The following is a 26,470-nucleotide window of genomic DNA, read 5'->3' as shown; positions in this document are numbered from 1 at the left end:
CAGCTATGGTGTTAATAACTCGGTGCAGAGAGAGTTTGTTTAAAACATGTATGATCATGGAACTGTTATTGTAGTCGTTTGTTCATTTCCAGAGTGTTTTTGCCCGTTTTGCTTCAGTTTTTATCGTAAAAGATGTTCGATCGATTTTTGTTTTGATTCAGTGCTCAGTATTGGCAGAGACATGGTATCGTCAGGGGAGAAAAGGTTGAATCGTGCATTCCTTCCTTTCAGTCTCTTAAATCCTTCTTTGGCACACTGTGAATCAGTTTCACACACCATGAATGTTCTGCTCCATCTTCTTCTAGTGATTAATTGAATCTAACATGCTTCTGATGATTGAAATATTCAAACCCAAGATGAATAAGGGATGAAAATATTCAGTATCTTGTGCATCGCTTCATTCACATTTATACAGTATTTCCACCTTGTAATATTAGTGGGCTATTATCCTTTGTTAATTTTGTTATGGCAACTTGCCGTCAGTGAATCCCCACCTTCCTGTTGGTGCACCTTCCTGCCGCTGTACGAAGAGACTTCTCCACACTTTTGCATTCTTAGGTTCATAGCTAGCAACTCTGCACATGCCAAAAAAAAAGCAATACTGAGATTACTGAAAATGTGAGTTTCATAGAAATGTGAGCTTCTTGAGATAAAGGACGGAATCTTCAACTGAAAGGGAGTCACAAAAGGTCATTGTTGTAAAGTAAAAAAAAAAAAAATGTGACCATAAAACCCTGTTTGTCTCGAAAAGTCAGCTTTCAGTGTCAAATAAATGGTTGGGTCCTGGTTCAGTGGGCTGAATGCGGCTCCAACACTCAGCCTGCTGGGTAATGGAAGATGCTTCAGATGAAATGTTTCTGTCTGAGAGCCAAATGGCTTGTGCCCAAAACTGAAGCAGGAGGTCTTTTTCTACCAAACGACACCGCCTACCTGACATCTACATTTCATCTCTCTGTCTCTCTCTCTTTGTCTTTGTCAGTGTTGCTCTCTCCTCTTAATCTGACGCACACAAACCCTCCAATCATTTCACTGCTATTGTTTCGTTCCTTCTTTCCATTTCCCTTGTATCTTTTTCTCATTTACATCCCATCAACTATCTCCCCGTGCGGGGGGAGGCCTATCCGGCCTATCTTTTCATTGGGCATCGAGACAGTGACACGCAATCCAAGCAGATTACTTTGTATTCAAAGCACATGAAAATAACGGTGTGTGTGTTAATGTGTGTGCATGGTCCGCTCTGCGATGACGATAGTTCGGTGCTGGATAATTGTCCTTGTCCATGCTCTGTCATTATCAGGCCTTCTGCTGTGTGTGTGTGTGTGTGTGTGTGTATCCATTCAGAGTCAACCACTTCTGCTTTGATTAAACCTCTAATTATTGATCGGGCAGGAGCAGACCTACCGAGCTGACAATATCCCTTTCTGTGTGTGTGTGTGTGTGTGTGTGTGTGTGTGTGTGTCACAATGAAAAGAGCAGGGATGGAAACCTTTGGAAAGATGGGAGGGTGTCTCTGGTTAAGCTTAATCTCGTGAGAGGCGTGTTAACATTTTGCACTTAATGAATTAATACAATTACTGTGCGCCATTAATGCCATTTCACAGCTTCAATTTAAGTCAACTGCTCTGTACCAGAGCACTTTGTGAGCCAACAGGAGAGCATTAATGGACTGGTGTTGTCGAGGATACGTGTGGCCATCATCTACTCTTACTTAATGACCATGTGTATGTCAGTTGGTTAATACAGGTGTGAAATCATGCTAATTCAACAAAAGTTGAGCCATTTTTCTCTGCATTATTAGGCTACTTTTATATATCAGATGGAAATTTACACTTGTCAATAAATCAGCCTGATATTTTCTTGCCCAAATATTGTGATAGATGATATTATGGTAGCTCATTCGCCAACTTGCTGGGTGATGGACTAACCACTTCTTACCGTTCTTCCAGCCTCATTCAAATCCCTTGGCTCTGCATTTTCTCCCGCTTTTAACCCAAAATATTGCCAAATTGGGACGCTGGCATTCTTCTCCATGTCTGTATGTTAAAGCACTGCATGCATGCCGCTTCAACGGGCCAGTTAACCCAAAGTAACTTCAAAATATCAATCCGCGCTGCTATGACAGCTCTGGGTGAATTTTCTTTTCAAAGCCAGGAGATGCCATAACAGCTGTTTGATATTCGATATTGTGAAAAATATTGCATACGACGTCAAATATTGCGATTTACAAGAGTATCTATATCGGCCCAAACCTAGTAGCAGGTGGAATACTACCCTAGGTTTCCAGTTTGAGTTGTTCCAATCACATCCCAACTTGTGTTTTCCTGCCATGCCCTCTTAGCCTCTTCTGTAATGGATTTCTCTGTGTATGATTGTTTCATGGTGGCCCTCTAAAAGAAGCTCTTGCCCTTTGACTAAGAGGGGTTGACACCAAAACCTAGTGGCACCACTGCAGGTGCAAGATTGCTGAAACATTTAAGATGTTTTCCACCAGTGCACTCCAACAGTGCCAGGTCATTTAACAGAAACATGGTCTCTTTTTGTCAGTTTCACAGTGGTTCCAGGTGGATTTTCAGTAAAACACAAAAGAATGTGATGACTTTACAACTTTCCAGGCTGAATGTATTTTCAGCTTGACATTGAGAATCACTGATGGTTGCTGTCAGGCTCCATGTTAAATGTGTCACTGTCACCTTGTCAGCCTATTCTAGTCTCTCCCTTTCTACTTTCTATCTCTGTCTTTCACCGCGTATGTGTGCGTGTGTGCGCACGTTTGTGCGTGTATGTGTGTGTGAGAAAGTGTGTGTGTGTGTTTCGCGGTTCGGTATGTGCGATGGTGAACACACACATGCACACGCTGTTCCTGCCAATACATCTCCTCCTTTCGACAGACTGACAGAGGCAGTGGAGCTCGACTGACACAATTACACAGGTTCATACAGGAGGAAATGCAATCATTGTTGCCGCGGGTAACAGCAAGCGGGGACTGCCAGCTAGTCAACCCCCGACGCACACACAGACACACACACACACACACACACACACACAGCCCGTTTTGTGAACTCAGCTGCCAGATGTTATACAAGCCCCTTTCCTCTAATCAAATGAACCCCACAGGTCCTTAAGTGTGTGTGCGTCGGTGTGTGTGATGGTCTGTGTGTGTGTGTGTGTGTGTGTGTGTGTGTGTGGCAAGCAAATACATTTAGGGTTGACAAAATGTGAAGTGGACCATGCTGGGTTTTCTGGTAGTGCTGGTGGTGTGTGTATGCTTCTGAACCTGCGAGTAGCTTATTTATTAGGTCCATTTTGCCTCAATTCACAACGCTCACACACAAACACACACACACACACACATACACACACGCATACACACACTCTCTTCCCCTCTCCATCTCCTGACCTTTTCCCTTACTTCAGCACAATTCATTTTTCGTTCACTTCTTGCCACTATTCACACATGATATTCAGCATGAATGAACAGAGTGTGTGTATGGATGTGGGAGTGTGTATATATGAAAATTACACATTTCTTTCCTGTTGTAGTAAATCATATTTGTTGCTCTTAGTTGCAGCATCGTACTTGCTACTTAGTGATCCAACATCCACATTTTGTTGACAGTCACATCAGTGTTGGTTGTTGGTACATCAACATTTCTTCTGGAGGGATGAACACCATCTATTCTCTCATTTGCTGTTTTGATGATGGTGGTGGTGAGCACTGTGTTAACATGTCAGTGTCATGATGAGAGCCAAAGCAGGTTTTACTTGCACACAGGGTTCAAAATTAGCGGTCGCCAGTCGCCAGTGGCGACTAACTTTGAACCTTTGGCGAGTAAAGGAAGCCGGCTAACCGGCCACTCTGGCGAGTGAAAAAAAAATAGGGTCCGTCTATGGTCCAACTACTTTGATGTTCCTCCCGCCCCGGCTGTGACGCTCGGGTTGTGCGCCGATGTCGCGCAGATCTTCAAGCTCACAACATGCTGTAAAGCAAGGATTTGCTTGTTGCCTCTGATTATACTGATAATAGCCTACCTATTAGCTTCCAATGTAGACGCGCGACATGCGCGCTCACAACCCAAAGCGGCGCGTAGCCGCGTGCATTCGGTGCGACGGCGACGCCGTTTTTCCCCCCGTGCATGTCCGTGGAGCTGTGCGCCGCGGACGTGCACGGTTCCCTACGTTGCTGTGTCAGGCAGGTGTTTCCCCCGTTTCAAAGGTGAAGGAAGCCCTCAGTGGAAAGACGTCGCCTCCGCGATGTAGAATGTGTTTTATAGAAGAGAAACACACATTTCAGGAGCTGACTTGTATCATCAAAACAGACACATGTAAACACAGAAAGCTGAAAATCACTGGACATGTCTGTTGGGATTATACAAATCAACAGTGTAAAGTAGAGCTGTCAAGATGTATGCAGTAGTTAATTATTGCATATCCTACTGCACCTATCACTCCTATTGTTTCTGATGTAGGCCTACAGGTGCATTAGAATGTCATGGGAGAGTTTATTAAGGCCTATGTCACTAATTCACCGAATGAAACATCCCATGTCTTTATTTATTCAGTTTATTTTAATAGTAATAATTATGGCTAACATTCAATGAAGACCTAAAATTCAGTATCCCCAAAAATGTAAATATTTGGCCTTCTGAAAATTATGTCCATCTATATGCACTCATACTATAATGTAATTATTTGTTAATGGTAAGCACCCCCTTACCTTTAAGAATGCAAGTTAATACATTAAATGTTAATACTTTTCAGCAAAAAAGTATGTTTTATAAATAAACCTTTAAGGGAAAAAAAGGCAAATTTGACTCATTCCCTTATTCCACACAATAATATGCTAATATTGCTATAATATGTGTTAAAAATGCTTATGAGTGTATTATAACAGTTAAACACATTGAAAAATATACAAAACAGCTATACATAATTTTTGGCCAGTAAAAAATCTTTCTGGCCAGTAGATTTTTAAAGCTCACTAGCCAGTTGGCCAGTGAGCAAAAAAGTTAAGTTTGAACCCTGCTTGCACATCATGAAATTCATTAAAGTTTGTAGGACTGTCTTGCATATAATTTTTGTTTTCTTTAACTTAACAGTTTGTTGGTTGGTTGGTTTGTCAGCGGGATTACACAAAAACCCCAAAATGGATTTCTAAAATACATGAAGGAAGGATGGGTCTTGACCCAGAATAGACCCTATTAACTTTAAGTGTGCATCGAGGAGTTTTCAACATAATCGTTAATTTTCCAGGGAATGATACATGGATCTTGAGTCAGGGTAATTTAGGTGGCTGGTGTCTATGAGTGCCTACAAAAGGGGACTGTTGGGCCTTGGCGGTGGTATGCGCTCCACTGGGTGCTCTTCTAGTTGAAATCATGAGTCAAATTGGAGACAAAGATAGGAGGGGAGTCATCAGCCACCTTCTGGACCAGTGAGCATTGAGCAGCTGCCAGCGCGTGGGGAGGGTCAATCTTGCCTGTCACAACCCTGTGCTTGTGAGAAAACAATTGTGCATGCAGAGCAAAACTGCTCCCTCGCGAGTTCTGTTCTGTTCCCTCGTATGACGTGCACGCGCCTGATTTTTATGTGTGCTAGTTTTGGGACTAATAAAACGCAATGGAGGAGCTCTACTGTATCAGTCTTTTGCCTTCTTTTGGTGCAGCCAGAGCATTCGAATACTGATTTCGCTCTTCAAAGGGTTAGGGTTAGCATGATGGTGGTAATGTTTAGTTAAGCAATCATCCCTCCCAGAAGTGCATCCCTGAAGTAGAAAAAAACAATACCTACCATAGAGACTGACTTGATTTTATGTTTTTCTGTATATACCCAGTGTTACATCTGAGTGGTTGTATGGGAACAGCTGAGGTTATTCCGGCTGTAGTGGCAGAAAGGGTATATCAGTCATATGCCATCCAACCAAAATATAAACCAAATGTAAAAAAAGTTGCGTCCCGCAAAGCCAAAACAATGAGCCAAAAGATGCTTAAATACTCCATAGAGCTGAGGGAAAGTGCTGTTAGATAACAATTCTCTGTTGGTTCGTCAACACAAGCCTCCTCTTTACCATTACCTATTGTCATTTCCAATGTGATTATAAAAATGTCAGTTGTTCCTCTGTTTCATAATGTATTACCACTGAATTATTTTACACCTCCAATTAAAATCCTGGATTTAAAAATGCACAATAGCAAGTGCAGCTGCAATCTGCCCACCTGTGAAGATTAATAAGAGCTGCAGCTGTGAAAATCTAAGAACCACTGTGTGTCATAATTACCAATACCAGTGGTGTGAGAGAGAGTTGAGGCTAACCAGTTGTCTCTAATGTAGCGGGAATGTTTGTTGTTGACTGTTTACAATAATTACACCAGTGTAGCGGTGTAATCATTTCATAGTGACAGAGGAAGCAGACATTTTGAATGATCATCAAAGTGAACTCACATTGATACGATACTGATTCTGTTTTATTTTATCAGACATAATGTGTTTGTTGCGTTAGGATTATTGGGATTAGGGGGGAGCGGGGTTTAGTACAGATTAGGGCGGAGATCAAGTACAGTCGGTTGTGTAGAAGGCACCCCCACACACACACACACACACACACACACACACACACACACACACAGAGCACAGAGTGTGTGATAAAGAGATTGAGAGCTTATGCTACACTACGTATCTCCTGTTCTTTTCAGTAGATGCTCATTCATGCATGTACTAGTCTCTCCGAGAGTGATGAATGAAAAGAACAGAGAGTGTGTGTGTGTGTGTGTGTGTGTGTGTGTGTGTGTGTGTGTGTGTGTGTGTGTGTGTGTAGCTGATGCAACAATACAATCAGACTGGCCCACTTGTTTTGTCTGGTTTTGCCGTCAACAAAACCCACAACAGCCATTATCAGTGCGAGCAGGTATCTGCTCTGTGTGTATGCGCGCCTGTGTGAGGTGATTGAAGCGATGTGATCGGTCACCGGACAGTCCACCTTAATCACCAGGGGCAACTGTCTGGCACTATGATCACATGTCACTGTTAAAGATGTGGCGAGCGCGAGGTGAGAGACAAGAACGGCAGAGGGAGGGCGAGGAGGAAGGAGTGAAGGTGAGAGGGAGAACGAGATTCCTGCCGAGAGGCGTGAGAAAAACACAGAGAGCAGGCGCTGCAGGAGAGACAGCAGCGAACCGTTTTCCCATGCGTGTCATCTGCGGGGATGGCAAGCTTGGTTTCGGCCTTGTGGCAGATGGGCGGCTTGTCAAATGTGCTTGGCTCTAAAGGGCTCGGAGGCTTTCTGCATGGCAACACTCTCATATTGATGTCTCGTACTCAGCAGCCTGAATAAAAACCTCAGCAAGGTGAAGGAGGAGGAAGGGTTTTAATAAGGTTTAGTTTGGTGGTTGACTTTATAGAAAGTAACCTGATTATTTTTTCCAAGCAGGCAGATGAGATGGAAGTTTATTCATGAATTGTGCCTTTTCTGATTTAGATATAAAGCCTTGACAGATATTAGAAGCTGAACAAGGCTCTGTATTTTTATTACTTAAGATTACCATGAGTTTCGTCTTGTTTCTGTTTCTTCCTGCTTTTGATAATTTAATAGCCTGATATTACAAATACAAATTAGCCTTGAACCTTTAAGTTAATTGTCCAATTTCCAAATACCTCTTAATCTAATTGGATAGACTTACCACCAATCAGAACAACAAAAGTTTTTGTAGCACAAAGCTAGATAAAGTGTCAGTAGACCGGCAAGCATGTTAGTTTCCGCTGAGTCATAGTGTAGGAAAGTAAGCTGGCTACTACTAACTCTAATACAAAGAACATCACAGAACATCCTGTCAAACCACATACAGTATTTATAGTCACTATATCAAACCTGCCCCATATCAGATGAACGATTGTGATTGGCCCAGGCCTGACTTTGTCATTTTAGTGCACCCAGTAATACATTTTAAATGTAATTTCTTAACACATTATGTAAATGTTTGTTAACAGGAATGAAGGTGCAAATACATGTTTTTCATGTACAGTACGACCCATGATAGCACAGAGAAATAACCTCAATTGTTTGAAAAATAAACTGAAACTAAATTTCAGGCGCACTGGTGTGACTGATGACTATGTTAAGCTGTAGTTGACAGATTTTTGGGTTACTGTGCAATATAGTCACACCCTGGAGCCCAGAACAAGCTTCACATGAGGCAACAGATTAACAAAACTACAAGTCTACAGCCAGGTAAGCAGCACTCTGAGGCTGCACTTGGGCACAGTGGTCTTTAAGCTAAACACTAAATTCTGGTTAACATGCACAGTCACTCGAAGTTGCAGGACAGTTTTTTTTCCTTTCTGCAAGGATGATAATCATGACTCAGTGTTCAGCACTGGTTGCTTCAGTGTTAACTTCTACCCAATGCAGAAGTGCGCTGCTGCTAAATGCATATAGGCGAAACACTGGACACTAGACACCATAGTTCCCCTCATCTCCATTTAGCATTTTAGCTTCTTTCAGCTAACTTTGGTTATACGGCCCACACGAGCAGACGGTAAATTTAGCAGCCGGCTGGTGAACATGGTTGAGTGTTAAGTAACTAATGAACCAAACATTTCCCCCAGGAGTTGGTAGAGACCAAAAGTGGAGCTAAAAGGAGATCGAATATTGGACTTACATTCAACAGGTGGCCAGAACACAACTTCCAATCAATGCTATTGTTGCTTTGTGTCCTCCGTACAAAATTGTCTCTTATGAAGATATTAGATGATAAGATGATACTGACTCAGCCAGCCTTATTTCTACATGCAGGTAATTCTACAACCTTATTGCACAATTTCTCTCCCCCTTCAGTTATAACGGGAATTTCGAGCCTCGTTCAAGCTCATATGAAACTGAAGGTCAGAAGTTCAGCAGCAACAACATCAGCCAGGCCATGATGCGCCTTAAAAGAATCGTCTTGTGGGCTGAAATGTAATATCATTGTGCATTTAGCGGGACTCAAAATGTTATAAATTTGGATTTGTGTCAGCTGCAGGTAGCCTGAATGTTGTAGAGGATAAGACGACAGAGGAGAAGAAAAAAGAGGGGGAGGAAACAGTGAGAGAGAAGAGATAAGGAGAGAGAGAGATGTTTGCTCTAATGTGACATTAGTGAAGCTGAAGGCAGATCGACACAGGAGTCAACATATGGTTCAGCCAGATTAACTCACAATAGGCTCATCTTCATTCATCACCCTGCTTGTCTTCCTGACGCACACAAACACACATGCGCACATACAAGACCCCAAAGACATGGCTGAATTTCATTTTCCAAGTGTTTTGCCTAATATTGGTGCTGTGATTATTATTGAAGATCATCAATGTTTATGATGCAAGAAAACAAAAACTTGAGACCATTCTGAAGCATAGCAGTCTCTCTGAGTGAATACATAAAAGAAACTGCTAATGGTCTAATGTTACACTTGGCAGATCCAATCACATTACCATTTCAGTGTAATTTTCTGCATATTAAAATTTTATTTGATACCTGTACCTGTTGTAAATGGGATCTCAAGGGCAAAATAACTGAATTCACAGTGTTACATCTGGAGATACGCTGACTTTATTTTTCATCTAGGATAAAAGTCAGTTTTCTTTTTATTTTGCAATGTTTAATCTGAAGCAATGGCACTGAAATGTGAGTCTCAGTTGTATGTTTCCCTGTGTATTTAAAGGACCAATATGTAAGAATTTCAGTTTAAAGCATCCAAAAACGCTGCAGAGATATCTACTGCGGTTAGCATGCTGACCAGATAGCCCTGGGCCTGAAACCCTCTTTGTCCCAGCAGTCCAAAGGACCTGTGCTAGCGGTGTAAACACCAGCTAGCTGTACGGCTAACTGAGCTAACAAACTAACGGTAGCTACGGTCATGAACAGAATACAGTTAGCAGCAGGTAGCTACTCTGGTGATATGCTGCCCCTATTCAGTAGGAGTGTGAGTTCAACAGGTGGCCAATTCTTACATATTGAACCTTTAAAAATGATGAAAAATGATAAGTAATACTGAGTTTACCTCTAGCCAGATGTAGACCGTGCACCAAAACACACAGGCCTTGTCCATACCTGAAGCAAGACTGCTTTCCCAGTGTTTGTCGGCTGTTATTTATCAGTTTATCCTGCAGCCTGTTATCTGTTAAAATTACGGGAAATGCTTGTCCCATACTAGGGAGTAAAAGTAAGGTTATCTTGGCTTCTGATAACTTTTTTCTTTTTATCTTTGCTCCAAATTTATGCAAGTGAAACACTAAATCACTCGAGTTCTTCTCCAAGAATGCAACAATGGAATCGCTTACGTCTGCTTAAGTCTGTCGGGATTTAATTGAAGATTGATGCTTGCAGGTTTTTCTTCCCTGGCATGAATTGCAGATTTAATGTATGCTGTGGAAATGATACAAATTAAGCCAAGAAAAGACTGCTAACAAGACATATTTTTGAAAGTAGACAAGGCAACTTGTCTTTGTCCTCAAGTAGCCTGTATGCTGCTGCTGATTGTGCTGAATATCTTTCATATAAACACTCAATGTGCATCTTGTTTTTATCCCGCTGGTGTATGTGAGGGTGTAAATTGAAGGATGAGGATCTTTATTTCAGATGAGATTAAACCCTGCAGGGTGTACAGAACCCCCCACAGCTGACAGAATGTCATGAAAACTTTAATGTGAAAACCAGTCGGACACCAGAGAACAGAAGGTTATATTGTCCAGTAAATGATCCGCGTGTGACTCACGTGACATTTTTGTTTATGTGTTGACAGAGGAGCATTTTCCGAGGTGGTCCTGGCTCAGGAGAAGCTGACCGGCCGGATGTTCGCCGTGAAGTGCATCCCTAAAAAGGCTCTGAAGGGGAAGGAGAGCAGCATCGAGAACGAGATCGCCGTGCTCAGGAAGTAAGTGTGCTGCTAGACAAACACACACACACACACACACACACACGCACACACATAATCCTCCTCATTCCTGGTTACCGGGGCAACTGTGCATCTCCTCTCTCTTCCACGCACCCCTCGCCTCCCCCCCAACCCCCCCGCCCCCAGGTCACGATCCACAGCCCACCTACCACACACACACGCACACACACATCACGACTGAGACTTCTGTCTGTGTGAGCACGAAACAGCTGCACACTGTTAACCACAGGAGTCCTGCTGTGGATTCTGTTTGGATACTGGGCTCATTGTCAGAGTTTAAATGTGCAACATGTAAGAATCAGCCACCTGCCGAATTCATACTTTGAAAAAATCAGTAGCAGCATATCACCAGAGAGTTGGAGTGTCCACTTCTACAATAAACAATAAAAGAAAATACAGTCTGTAGCCAATGTCAGCATAACAGCTATTTATAACCACAGCTGACCAGTCTAGAAGAAAATCCCTTGACTCATCTAGAGCTGTCCCCAGCGGTGGGAAGCAACGGCAGTGTTAACGTATATTTTGCTTCTATTGCTATCATTTCTTTATCTGCCACCGAATGTAGCTTCTTGCTGGAAGTAGGTGGTGGAGGTGATAGTGGTAGCTTGCCAAGACCTTCAGCCATTTTTACGTTCACTGTGTAATTTATTGACTACCTGTTCTTCAATGGCCTAACCACGGGCAGTGCTTTCAATATGACTGAAGAGAGGTTTGAATTCCGCCCTCAGGGCAGCACTACTTCTTCATCCTCTCATGTTGAACTGTGGGCAACTGGATGCAACAATGATTCACTCTCTCCTTTTGAAGTACAAAGTGGTATTATGAAATGGGAAAGGTTTTGGCTAGCTGGTTAGCAAGCTAACTAGAGTAGACATCTCTGCAACAAAATACATGTTTGACATAACATTGTCACTGTTGTCTGTTCACATTCTGTTGATTATGTTGTAAAGTTCATTTTTAAACAGAAATGTATGCCATATCTTACTGCCCCTTTAGAGCAAAGACACAAAAGGAGTACGGCTTACCACACCAGATTCAAACCAGGGTTGCTGTGGCCCCAACACTGAGTACTAACCACTGTACAATCACAGCCACATGGTCAACTGAAAAAAACAAAAAATTCTTACATAAACTTCCTTTAAAATACATGCGAATCCAGTTGATTTTGAATAGATTGAAACCATCTCATTGGGAAAAAAACATAAGATGAGAAGAAAACATTTTTAGCCTTTTACTTTAAGTGCATTCAGAGTACAAAAAATGTTTCACACAAGCCTCTGGAAAGATCACTTTTTGCCTACTGCAGTTAAAATCAAGAAGGAATCACACAAGCATGTTACAATGCAATTACACAGAAATGTCACACTGCTGGGCTTCTCTGTGCTGTGAGAATACAATGCACATGTATCGTGCAATTGAATAGCGTACAATAAATGTGTTGATTTGGCTCTACTGTGTAACATTAGAGAAAGTTAGAATTGCCACCAGTAATGGAGGAGAGATGCAGACATTCATTTAGACAAATGAGTGTCATTAGTGTAAACAAATGAGAGCCTAAGTGAGCAGACTGGCAGTCTCTACCAGCCCGTTCACTACGAGACACCAGGTCGGCTTTGGAGGGAAATCTGGTGGATTACTTTACGGCACAAATCAGGAAGAGGGTGATGTCCTTCCACTGCAAATAGAGATTAATCGGTGGAAAGGACAACCAAGAAGAGCCATTTGGTCTTAATTTGGAGGAACTCACACACTGACAATGGCAATGTATTACAGGAGGTAGAGGCCAACACCATCATCCTAATAGTTAGCATTTATTTTTATTCATTCCCATGGTACCAAATTTTCAGGGACTGTCCCAGCCTAAAAATAGCTGGTGTGCAAACAGTTTCACATTAGCTTTAACTGTACCAAGATGTTACTTAAACGATAAAAATAAAGATTGCTATCCTCTGAGATACTGCTGTGATGGTCACTCACATATAAAAAAGTTCTCCACTTAATAAAATAATTGCTGTCATGACAACTGATTTTCAGCATTTATTTTAACATGTTTAAAAGGGGAATATGTAAGAATTTTAGTTGAAAACATTACAAAATCAACTTAAATTATCAACAGAACGCGAATACAGATACGTACAGACATTTGTATGTCTACATATTGTGCTGTAGAGATATCTACTGAAGTAAGCATGCTAACCTGGTCCAACGCTCTCATGATAGCAGTGTAAACACCGATCCAAACCGCTAGCTGCAAATCTAACTGAGCTAATTAGCTTAGGGCAGCTACAGTTAACAGCAGTTAGCAGTTAATCTGGTGATGTGCTGTTTTGTGTATGAATTTCACAGGTGGCCAGTTCTTACATAGTACACCTTCAAGACCATCCAACTCCTAATCTAATACTTTTTGTCTACAAATAGAATTATTTTTGCCTTTTGCTGATTTACTAACACTAGCTAACATTATGTTAGCTGCTAAGTAAGGGATAATGTGTAGTTCGGAGGTTGTTATGGAGAAATAAACCCCGACAGGTTGTATGGAACAGTTTCATACAACCTGAAGGGGTTTATTTCTACATAACAACCGACTAACTATACATTATCCCGCTTATTACACGGCCTTACGAGTGAAATAAATAATAAATGATTACCCATAATGATTCAGCAGCGACAAGGATTGGTCGTAAAGTTTTCACTTTCACTTTCACTTTCAAGGCCGGCCTGAGAGAGGAGCTGGACAGCGGTGCTGTCTTGCTTATGTTGCTATATGTTGCCAGGGCGGATCAGAGCGCCGTCCCTAGCAACGGTCTGTTATACTTGACGACGGTCATTATACAGAAATAACGGACCGTAGAACGCAGTGATGGACCAATCAGAGAGCAGCATTCAATAGAGCCGTGTAATAATGCTAGCTAACATGCAATATGCTGGTCAGGTACTGTAGAACTCAACCAGGACTCTTGATGCTGACAAAACACAGGTTCCACATGGTACCAACAGTGTTAAACAACTGGCTCACAAATCTTGTTAGAAGCTGGAACCAGCCATCAGAATTCTTACACAGAGACAAACAAAACCATCATTTTGGACCTGACAAACTTTACATTTTTAATTCACCATCATAATAATGCTTTTACTTTTATTTTTTGTGTTGTCAATATTACCTTTAAGGAAAATTGAGGATGAAATTCTAACAGCCCAAAACTGAAAGGTATTGAATTTCCAGACCAACGCAGCAAATAATCACAATTGTGAAGCGGATGTTAGAGACTGTGTGGCACTTTTACTTTGTAAATGACTTGATAATTGACCAATTATGTAAATTGTTGTAGATTCATTTTCTGTTCATCACTGTCGTCATTTCAGCAGACGTCAGAGCTTATGGATGGATGAAAATCATTTCAAAAGATATGAAATGATTAAGAATGGCAGACATCACAAGTTTGAGTGTGCAGCTGCTCCAGCCGTGTGGAGCGGTAACACAGGACACATGCAGGAGAAATCCATGAATGAGAACAACTAACTGTAGCATAAAGCCTATAATCTATGAGAGGGTTTTTCTGAATGCTCTCCTCTGCCATTACACTCAGACTGTTTGCTGCCAGCTCTTCATTATCCCAGGCAGGGCTTGAATACACACACGTTATCCCTTTTCAACCTGCACGCCTGCGTCTGGTGTGTGTCTGTGTGAGTGTGTGTGTATGAGTCACGTCTAAGCTCTGCCATCGCAGAGGTCATGCGCTCCATAATTAGTGTTAGATGCTCACCTGTGTGCCTGCTCTGGATTCCTGTATGTGTGTGTGTGTGTGTGTGTGTGTGTGTGTGTGTGTGTGTGTGTGTGTGCATGTGTGTGTGTGTGTGTGTGTGTGTGAGTGTGTGTGTGTGTGTTTGAAGGAGATAGACCAGGGGGAATTGCCTCTGTTCACAATGCAAAAGATGATTAACCCAAACACCCACAAAATCAATCGTGTTTCTACAAGGTATGAGGTGTTAGGATAACGAATGTACACCTACACACGCACACACACTGGCACACACACAAACATCCTCATCACAGTGCTGTAACCATGGAGAAATCAGGAGAGAACCGACAGAAATGAGCAGAAAGGTGAGGGGAAGATGAAAATGGGTTTGAATCCCTGACAAATTTGTACTGAGAGGAAACGAATGGTAAGATGTTCGTTTGAGAATTGATTCTCGACTTTGGAAATAATCTCACATATTTACTTTCCTTCATTCGAACATTCTTCACAGTCTTCTTCAAATGTCAACAAGCCTCCATCTGCTTGAGAAATGAAGTTGAGCGTCAAAGTTTAGCAGTTGATGTAACGATCTCACCTCAGTGTCCATTCAGAAGCTCTTCCAGACCTTTATCATATTACAAGATCTTCATCGGCAGATGGCGTTTGCTGGCAACTGGGCAAAAAAATGAATAAAATGGAAATTAGTGGGCAGAAGATCATGTGTAGCTGTCCAAGTTAGCTGTTCCCTGTAAAAGCAGAAGTATATTTTGACATGTAATATGGACCTTTAGGTAAGACGGTTTGTCAGTTGAGGAACCAAAGTTAAAAAATCAGGATACTGAAGTTCAGATTATGGGACTATCCAAGGCAAACACTGTCAGTGTATTACTTTGGATTATGAGTTTGTTGATGTGGCCGAATTTTAATGGAGAAGCAACATTTTTGAAGTCCAACAGCAATCATTAGGATTAAAAAGTCATTTAGTTCTCTTAATGTGTCATTATGTGATGTAAGACATGTTGCAGCTTTGAAATAAAAAGCTCTACTAATGGTTTGTTGTCGCTTTGCAGGATCAAGCACGAGAACATTGTGGCACTGGAGGACATCTACGAGAGTCCCGACCACCTCTACCTGATCATGCAGCTGTGAGTCCAGTTTTCATGTTCCTCTCTCTTGCTCTATACTTGGGTTTTTGGAAGATTTAGGGGAGAACATGGAACATCGGGCCTGTGAGAGCTGACCAATCAGAGCAGAGCAATTAGGCTTTTCTGCAGGGGGGGCTTTAAAGAGGCAGGCACTAAAGTGGAGTGTTCAGATAGAGGGTGAATAGAGGTGCTCCAGCAGTGGAGTGTTTTTTTGAACATTCAAGTATGTAAACATTTTCTAGTGGACACCCAGGATAAATATATGAACCTGAAAATAATCAACATATTTAAACCTCTCGGCAGCCCGGATACCCAACACTCAATATTTTAGAAACAAAGCTTGTGTTTCATGGTTTGTCTCATTTATGAGACAGCGATGATCTAATGCAGGGGTCTACTATCTACCAGCCTGGGAGCCATATCCATATCCCCACATTTTCAGTGTCCCTCCACGTGTTCAGAATTTAATATTAATTCAGGTAAAATGCTTTTGTACCATTTTTATTTTTTTAATTTTCCTTTTGAGTAATAATTGAATTAGAAAGCAAGCCTGTAACATTGGAGCCTGAAGCAAGCTGCTCCTGTCTTTGCATCCTGTTAACATGAACACTCAAGGTATGACCACCAGGACTTTGATATACTGCAGCTCACCTGACACAATAGGTCATTGGGAACATAAAAAGCAGGTTCACCTGGAGGTGAAGGATTTAATGGAGTTAAATGTGACTCCGTCCTGTCTTATTTATGAGGACGGAGATGTGCTTCTACAGACATTTTTCTACAAAACATGCAGAGCAGTGTGGCTCAGTATATTTAGATTTAGAGTGTGTTGAGATTTAGAGGACAATCAGAGCTGTGGCAGCGTTTTCGGAGCTCAGTTGATGACGAAGAGAATAACTTTCTTTTTAGATTCTGATTTAATTAGTTGGTAGCTTATGGAGCTATTTGTTAAAATTAAAATTGTATTCATAATTATTCATAAAACGCTATGTATGATCCAAATAATCATAATACCCCATCTCTGTCTTCTTTCACACTTCTTACAATCTTATTTTTCTGCCCACCCACCCATCATTATACACACACACAAACATACACACACTTTTCATTTCAGTGACAGCTCTACTGAGATGACAACATCTCACACACACACACACACACACACACACACACACACACACACACACACAAAGCCCACCGGTCCTCCCACTCACACACAAACACACCACACAACTACAAGGTCTCTGTTACATCAGTAGCATCTCTGCTTTGATGGTCAGCAGTAGAGGGAAGCAGGACAGCCCGTGGCTCACCCATGGGTGCCCTACTAACCTCTACGGCAAGGTTACTCTCTGATTACATAAGATGAGAAGTTTGTCTGGAAGTTTGGCACTCATACTGGAAACATTTCAGTTGAGTTCAGGTGGAAGTCATTGCTGAGGATTACACAACAGTAGCTATGTTTACAACCTGATGTCAGCGGATTATCTGTATCCGACCACGCGTCTTTGGATCCTTCGATTTCCACGCCAACTCTGGTCAAAACACGGAAAACTACAAGTTTTCCCTTGTGAAACTGTAAATCTGTAAACCCACAACCTATTTAGTTGTGATTCAGGGAATAAACCCTCCAGTGTATGTTTGAAGGACAATAACAGCTAAGCCACAAGATTTTGTGGTTGCACTCTGTCCTAATACTTAAATAGGGAGGACACTAAGATTACAGCTTTGTATATTTCATTTGTACTCCCAACAAACTGCTGTGTTGCTGCAAATGGAAAGAAATATCTCCACATCAAAGACTTGTACACATGTTAATAGACTAATCATGAAGCCCGTATGACCCGGCTATTGACTAAATCACAGTTGCACAATAAAAGTCAGTGATAGAAGGCAAATATTCATACAATATCTGTGCAATAATTAACTTCAAAAGATACGATTGCCATTAACAATTACGATTCAGAAAAACTCAGTTGACTTCTCAAGTTACTTCTACAGTTATTCAATTGATTAATCACATTTTCTGTGATCCAGTTCTGAAGGTCAGTGGTGGACTCAGGATGTTTGAGGGGCAGGGGCGAAAAATATAAAAGGCACCAGCGAGCAGAAAGTTGAAAAGTTAGTTACAAACCCTAGTTAAGATTAAAAACTTTCCACTGGTTCATCCAAGAGAGCACTTTATTATGTTTTATCTACCATAGGGGCATCCAAGAGGGCGCTTTTGATACAAGTTTTTTATCAAACCATTGGAGAAATGTAAGAAATGTAACTTGGATGAAACCTTGCAGATTTTAGCATGAATGAGGATCATAATGTGTTTTGAGGACATTCAACAGGGACTTCAGAGCAAACAGCTGAACAGACAATTAACAGTCACAGTCTGTAGAGGCTTACAGCGTAACGCAAATTGAATAGTAACAACTGTGGAGGAAAACTGGCAAACGTGTCAGTGATAGTGGCAAAGTGTTAGAAACAGAGATCTACTGTAGCTTACAGTAAAGAGGTTGTTGTGGAGTTGTTGTACAGTAGTGACATTCTCAGTAATAGGTTTGTCCTCTAAATAGGTCACTGTGACATAGTTAAGTCAGACCTCATCTGATAATGGACGTTGTAGCTGACATCACTGATATTTAATGGTTCTTACGTTCAGCGGCAGGCAGATTGGTGCAGCATGACATTTTCAGTCCAGGCCAAACACAGTCATCTAAAAAAAACAACTGCTTTGTGTCTGCTGTAGATGCACTGTAAGGTTTAAGGCATTAGGTACACTATGTACATGTTAATGTATACTTTAGGGGTGATAGTATTTATATATAGATATTTAGTACTTATTTGTGGCAGAGCTGTGGTCACCCAAAAGCTCTGAAAAAAGGTTAAATCCATTCTTCTTTAAAGCAACTTTTACATAACAGCAGTCATTGTGGCAGCAGGTGGTAATTTAGAGATAATGCTAAATGCTAAAATGTACTGAAACAACAGCACAGATAGAGGGCGGGTTACAGGTCACATTTAATCCTGGAATTTGGTACCAGTACCCAGCTGTACCTTTTTCTGTACTTTGCTTTCTCTGGCATACCAAAAATGTAATTTCATTTGTAAAAATTAGTCAAAACTAGAACATTTTGCACACCACACTAAATAAAACCCCTCCCCACCTGCCTCTCCCCTCCCAGATCTGTTCCTGCAACCTCCAGCCTGTCACAGTCTGTCACCAGGGCATAAAGACAGTGAAAAAAAGCTCAGTTATCTAAAACGACAACTTATCCAACTAGCTAATTAATTACCTGACAATGTAGATGACGGTCTTAAAGCCTTACTTAACTTGTTATTGTCAATGGAGGGTTAAACTTCTTTAGCACTGGCTGCTAACATTAGCTTCGGCTGCTGTGCGGGGACTTTCAGCCTATCAATCACTTTAATGCTTGAGTGATGTAACTCAACTCACTTTCCAGTCACATTGAGCACATATATCGATCACATCTGTCCACTTCTTTGCACTTGAATGATAAATTAAGAACTTTCCAGTCACATTGAGCACATATATTGATCACGTCTGTCCACTTCTTTACACTTGAATGATAAATTAAGAAACACTTTCAGCCTTTCGCAGAGCTGGAGTTCCTCCAACATGTCTGCTGAGAAGTGTTACATCATCTGAAATCCCTCTGCTGGCCAGACTTCAGTCAGAGGTCTTACCCCGATTAAGCTATTTACCTACAATGTTGACCTTTTGACCGAATTTCCTGTTGTAGTGAATAAACCGTTGTTAATAAAACTGTTTGTTACATTTACTATTTTTGGTTACATGAAATGGAAGTGATAATCCCTGTTCAGTCTTTACCTTACCCTTAAAAAATGTTATGTTTAAGACAGTTAGACTTTTTAGTGTTTAATGGGCATCACGGCTACTAATTGCACTCTATGAGAGGGAAATAACACCATTGACATTTGAATGATGATGTGATTGCTGCCAAAATTGCACATTACACATTTAAAAAAATAATGGATCTCATCACTTTGAGTGGAGGCTTTACTGAAATATTACTTGCTGTTACGGATTTAACAACCTTACTCAGTCTATGGGCAGCAATTGAGCTTCCTACTGCTGTTTATGTTCTTATTTCTGCTATACTTTATATCACACAGTCAATAATTCATCATCCCAAGAGGTTCACTGCACAACCTGTAGTTCCAGGTTACTGCTGTCACAGTGTTTTTCATGCCAGTATTTCAGATAGATTAATTAAATTGATTTTAGAGCAAAATGCTTTAATGCTAAAAAAGGTAGCAAGAAAGACCCTACCTCCGCTCCTTCGACCTCCTGTACACCTCCCTCTCTCCTCGCATCTGTTTTCTCTCCTGTCTAACACCATCTGCTCTCCTCTTCTTTCATTTCATACCTCCTCTCCTCTCATTCCACACCTTATTTCCACCGCCCTCACCTCTTGGCTTTTGCCTGCTCACTTGCGTTTTTCCTTACTTCCAATCTTTTATTTTTCCGCTACCATCTGTTCATGAAATATGGGTCTGTTGCCATAGTTACAGGGTCAAAGTAACACCAGGGTTATAACATTTTAAAGATGACCTTGGCCAGCAGGTTACATTATCAGGTCCAGAGCTTTATAGATGGATTTTTATCAGTATGGATTAAACCCCTTTATATTTCAGTGTTTGAAGATAAAACTAATACAAGAAATGCACCAGAGTGGAGGCTATATTAGACCTAAACTTGCCAGGTGACCAGACAAATAACCGACTGTTTGCTAACACACTCACCATACATCACTGTTATTTTTTATAGCGTGTTGTTCTGACACAAGGTGGCAAAGAAAATCAAGTAATGCAGGTTTAAATGCACTCGTACGTTCGGTTCTAAGGAGCTGAATATCAGACTTACATTTGAACACTGCTGCAATTTACTTCTAATGTTGCTTTGTTTCTCTCAATAACAACCTTATAAAGTGATAAAAATATCAAATATTGTCATTTTAGCTTTTTTCACTGCCACAAAATTGCCAAAAAAATGATTAACGCAGCTTTAATCAAGCAGTTACTTATTTTTTTATATGTATCTTTAGCTTATTGATCATCTAAAGCATCATACAGAGCCCCTCTACCTTTCTCTATGTCTTATGATCAGGCGGAGAATCAGAGAAATGCTTCAGTGTGAGAAACATGTTAAAATATAGAAGACTTAGTTCAAAAGCATCAGAAGAGAGAGTGGTTAAGACTCCCTTTTCATCTGTCCTTGGTGCTGCAGGCTGTACTTCCTAAAGCGGTGCACAGTAGCTTCATCACTATACAACTGATCTGCTGAAACACAAAGCAGTTGTGTCCGTCATGTGCTGTAACTGGTGACAGCAGATTGTTCTATCTAATCACAAATTGCAGCAGTGATTCAGCAAACATAAAAGTGGGGCTTTCTGCCACATGAATTTGTAGCAATCACTACTGTAATAATAACCTCATTTGTTATAATTATGTCATTTATTGAGATGTCAGGGTTTTTATTTTTTTTCAGATGACAGGAATCACATTTAGGAACAAGGATTTTTGAATATTTTCTGTGTAATTGCAGCGTGGCTGATCGATGCAGTCTGACAGTTTCCTTCGCTCCCGTTCATCACAGCTTGTCTTACGTAACCTCGACCGCAGGGAGGCAATCAGTCCGGGCTGCTATGAAAATCGATGCAACAGAGTGCAATGCGGGCCTTATATTGACGTTTGTATTGTGAATTGTGTATTAGAAAATATAGAAATGCTTGTAGTATAGAGAGAAACTGGCTTCTAACAAATCCAGAGGAAAGTGTACAGCGTCTGACTGTGATGAGGCTGTCAGTAAATCTTACACAGGAAATGTTGCATGTAAGTAGACGAGCCGTATCATTTTAATTCTTAAACAGTAACTGTGATCTTTGTTTACATGGCTTTCTTTATTAAAAGAACAGGTTTGATCATAACCAGCAATTTATCTGAATCCTGCTGTGTTTACTTGTTAGACTTTATTCTGATCACATCAAATGAATATGATCTAAACAAGGCACCTCAGTCCTCTTACAAGAGAACAGTAACACTTTCCTTTAAGTGAAACCAAACTGAATATATATGTTTATCTGGTGAAATTCTGTCATGACAATATGATCATAATGTTTCGTCATTTTACAAGAATTTCTGGCAAATTTGAGTTGTGTCTGATGCAACTCATAACATGAGAATACTCTTCATTCCTTTGAACATCAGTGCAATGAACTGATAATTTCAGAAAATATTAATATTTTATGTTTATTTAGTCGAGTTCTGTCTCAGAGAACGTGTTCACCGTTAGCTTAGCTACAATGCTAATTACATCGCCTAGTGAATTATTAATCAATTTGATCTTCTGTATGCCTTTTTACTCTTTTTACCCTTTTTTAGTTTACTGTTTCTTAGGCCTTGTCCAAACTAGTAGGGATAATTTTCTAAGCAGCTATTTTTCCCTCTGTTTTAAAAAAAAATCCTGTCCACACAACCTTCATTTTACAAAGTGAAACTCACTTGCCCGGCTGGTAGGTGGCGACAAAGTTCTACATCACCGATACGTCAAATACCAGAGAAGAACATTCGGAGCTCGCGCATTTAACTTTGATCTCGTTGGTGGTTGTGACTTGAAAACATAAACAGTAGTATGTGTACTAAGGTAAGGTATTTCCTTACCTTTGATTTAACACCTTTCTGTTGCACTGCCCGAGGTGCGATGGACAAACCGAAAGGGAGATTAGTGATTAGATTAATTAGTGTGGACAGACTGCCAGTGAACCAGACCAACCCAGGAATCAAAGCCCAGATAAGATGTTAATTGATCTATTGCTTAATAAGTGTCTGTGTTAGTCAATTTATGTTTACACAAATTAGAAGTTTAATAGAATTATAGTAATTATAGAGTTAACTTCAGAGTTGCCTTAATCTGATTCAAGTGTTTGTGTGAACAAAGATCAACTGGATCAGAGAAGCAAACCGGAGGTGTCAGTGCAGCCTTTGGTTAGACCTCCGACTCTCTGCTGTGATTAGTTTGTCAGGTCCTGAGACTATAATGGCTCTTCACCCTGCTGTGTGAACAGCATGTATCACACATACACACATGCTCGGAAATAAGGCCTCCTGTCAGCAGTAATGCGCTGCCATCGCCTCGAGAGAATGATACGACAGCCTGGGTCAGGGGAGGGATGGGTGAAGGGATGATGAAAGGGAAGAAGGGAGATGAGTCTCGTAACATTTAAAATGGAAAAACTTTAAAACATGAATATCATCCATCAATAGTTGGAAAACAGATGACTCTACCTCAGAAACATTTTTAAGAAACCTTCAGATGATGAGAATTTATGATGATGAGCGTTGATGTTTTCATGGCAGAGATCTTTGTTATTGTTATTTTTGTAATTTAATTTTAGATTGCAGGTCTGCTTTTGTCAACTTCTCTCTTCCTCATATGTCACTTAGCATTTCCTGTTGTCATAACATACAGTACATGATCATTTAATCACACGTGTCCGTTTTTTTTATTTTTGTTGTCGAACTACTGATTGCCAAATCTCATTTATTGGCTTCAGCTTCAAGGTCTTGTTATTGTGCATGCTGGCTCGCTGTCGTGATTTACTCGGACACTTGAGTAGAACAAAGCCATCATTAATGTGTTTTATTTATTCAGTAGCGTGGGATAATGGAGGTTTTTGTCTTCAGTGTTAGACAAACACCATTGCTGATGAACATTTATCTATGTGAGTCAGGCAGAAGTGTTCACGGACGAATTGATGTATTGAAGTTTCATTCACGTTGTCTTTTATCGCGTTCGACTTCCTTTCCCACTCTGACTCACTCCAAGATGTTCTAGCGACAGGCAACCAAATGAAACTCAACGTAACAAAATATATAGAAAAGGTTGAGTCTTTTTTAAACATTAAAATGCAGGAATTGACATAATATATGTTTAATAAATCTTTATTGTGCAATAGCATTACCCTAAAGGTGCAATATGTAAGAATTGGCCAGTTGACTCAAATTCATACTCCAAAGAAATAGGGGGTAGCATATCACCAGAGAAAGTGCTAACCGTTGCTAACTGTAGCTGCCGTTAGCAGTTAGCCGGGGTGGTATTATGAAAGAGGACGGGCCAGGACTAGCTGGTTCGCATGCTTATTTTAGAGGATATCTCTGCAACACAGCACATAGATGCATTTGATATAGTGTCAAAACTTTTTAATCTCTGTAACAGACAAACATCAAAAATAAAAGATTGAGGTCTCGTAAAGAATTAAAACAAGTAGTTTTTGATAGGACCTGTGCAGTATGACAAGTCAAAATGTCTGCTGTGAAAAAAGACTATTACATAAGGTCAGAAAACTTCATGTACTAATAAGAATAACAGTGTTAGCGTGGCAGGGAATGGAGGTGGTATGAGTGGGGAGGCAGCTGGCTGAAGCGGTGAGGTATGGCCGGAGAGACTGGAGCAGGATGGATGAGTGAGAGGGGATGGCGTGGTTAGCTGGAGACTGCTGGTGGAGGACAGGTTGAGAGTAGGCATGCAGGCTGGTGAGTGTAGTCCAGGTGCACAACAGAGACGAGATAAAAGCAGGAATAGGTCACGAGAAATAAATCACTGAATCACTTGAACACAGGTACACAAGGGAGAGGTGAAACATTTACCACAACAGTAGCTGAGATGAGGAGCCGGGGTGGATATTCTGCAGCGTGATGAGCTCGATGGAAGGAAGGTGTGCGCAATCAGCAGGGAGCCAGAAGCCAGCGGAGAGAGGGAGGGAGCGCAACACCCACATCACTCATAACACAGGGAAACACAAGAGACTACGAGGAAGGGGAACACAGGGAAACATAAGGGAAAACTAGAGTCACAGCTGTAACCGTGACATATGAGGCTGCAGGTATGATGTTGATCTCTACCAGCTGATGAGCAGCAGATGTTGTGCTAAACTTTTATTTCAGCTGTGCAAAGCTTTGAAGTGCTGGTAGAGACAGCACCTTTTACATTTCAATTTAGCCAAGTCATGTGAAATATGTTTATTTAGTCCATATTTTAATGATTTTGGAGGGTACAGTGGGTAAAGAAAAATCGTAGTGTGATCATTTTGACACATACTGTGATTGTGTTGTGATTCACGATTAGTGAGAAGTACCATTTTTGCATCACGATTTCCATTTTCACTGAAAAACCTAAAATTGTGATGATGTGTTATCTGATGGGGTCTTCACAGACACAAATATGTTGACCTGCAGGCCACAGCATCTCTGCAGCACTACAGTTCTTCATTATAAGGCTGTTTTGTCACACATTTAACCTTTATCAAAACACTGCAGCTTCTGCCATTTGGACGTTGCACTCGGCCATATTGCAATTTTGGTTACTTCAGCAGCCCTACATTGTATTTTGTTGATGTGCTGCGCAGTCATGTCAATTCAGGTCGGCATAAGCTGCATGTGCCAAATTGAAACCCAACCAGTACAAACCATCACTGTGTAGGTCAGCTCTGCAGCCCAGCTACTGAAAGCACAGTATGCACCCACACAGTGCTCAGAAGAGGTTTAATCTGCTAAAAAAGTTGAAATACCTGTATACCCTATGTGCAAATACATCTGCATTTTGGGATTGTTATCAAAAAACCATGCCACATACAAAGCTGATTCTTAAAACATCTTAAATATTGTCCACACAAGCACCGTTTGAAGAAAAAAAATGCCATCTGTATGAAGCTACACAAAAAAACAACGGAGTGAAGAACTAGCCGAACAAACAGGGGGTGATATAACCCTTACCCAAAAGCCATGTTGGCCAGTTAGAAGCCTGTCAAAAAGCTATTACCAGTAGGGTGCATGAGGAAGAGGGGGATCATATGTGTGGAGGGATTATACAGTTAGCACAGCACAGAAAATGTGGATGTGGAGTCCTTCCAGTCCAATTGATGACATCCTAGCTCTTTTCCCAGAGCCATACCCCTCTAAGGTGAGATGAGTTTCCTCATCCAGGGCGGATATAACCATCATCATGTAAATAAAGAAGATAACGACACACCAAAACTCTCTTTTGCCTGTCTAAACGTAATACACTAAATAAAGTCGGTTAGTTTTCAGTGGCCTAAAATGCAGTTTGTGTGTGGATAAAAACACATACAAAAAGCTATGTACTAGGCCTCAGAGTGTATATACATACCACAAACACTACTTTGGCTCTTTTGCAACATTTTTAAAGGCACTATATACAACATATGTTTTACACTCAAATAACGTGGTGGACAGTAAACGTAGTACTTCGAAGTAAATAGGGAGTGGTTTTTGACACAGCCTGGGACATTAATAAATTGTCGAGGTGACCTTTGACCTCCTAACTGTTGGATTTTTTGAGGTCTTTTTTGAAGTCTTTTTAGTATCAGATGAGAAAAGCAGTAATAATCCGACAATTGTTCCGGCTATGTGTGTGTGTGTGTGTGTGTGTGTGTGACATTGTGTTTATTGCGAGTGTACTGTATGTTTTTCCTTTGATGTCTGTGACCTTGCATGTATCTATGTTTGTCATGCTTGTCTTTGTGCGTTTGTGTGTATGCGTTTGCTTTTAAAATGTTTTTGTCCGTGTGTGTATGTGGTCCTGCCCTCGCATCTGTATATCTGTGCTTGT

At 40.9% G+C, this 26,470-nt stretch overlaps 1 protein-coding gene across 1 annotated transcript in view; it reads left to right on the top strand.

Moving 5' to 3' along the window:
• The window catches only part of camk1da (calcium/calmodulin-dependent protein kinase 1Da), a 57,437-nt gene that overhangs the window by 17,390 nt on the left and 13,577 nt on the right, over positions 1-26,470 (top strand). The window contains exons 2-3 of the mRNA XM_084345489.1: positions 10,770-10,901; positions 15,733-15,807. Of these exons, the coding sequence (XP_084201615.1) occupies positions 10,770-10,901; positions 15,733-15,807 (207 nt within the window). The remainder of the gene's footprint in view (positions 1-10,769; positions 10,902-15,732; positions 15,808-26,470) is intronic.

Source organism: Pagrus pagrus, assembly GCF_965226575.1.
Source record: "Pagrus pagrus genome assembly, chromosome: 23".
Classification (NCBI taxonomy): Eukaryota; Metazoa; Chordata; class Actinopteri; order Spariformes; family Sparidae; genus Pagrus; species Pagrus pagrus.
The sequence above is the reverse complement of the archived record's forward strand: the minus strand, read 5'-3'. Positions and strand labels throughout refer to the sequence as shown.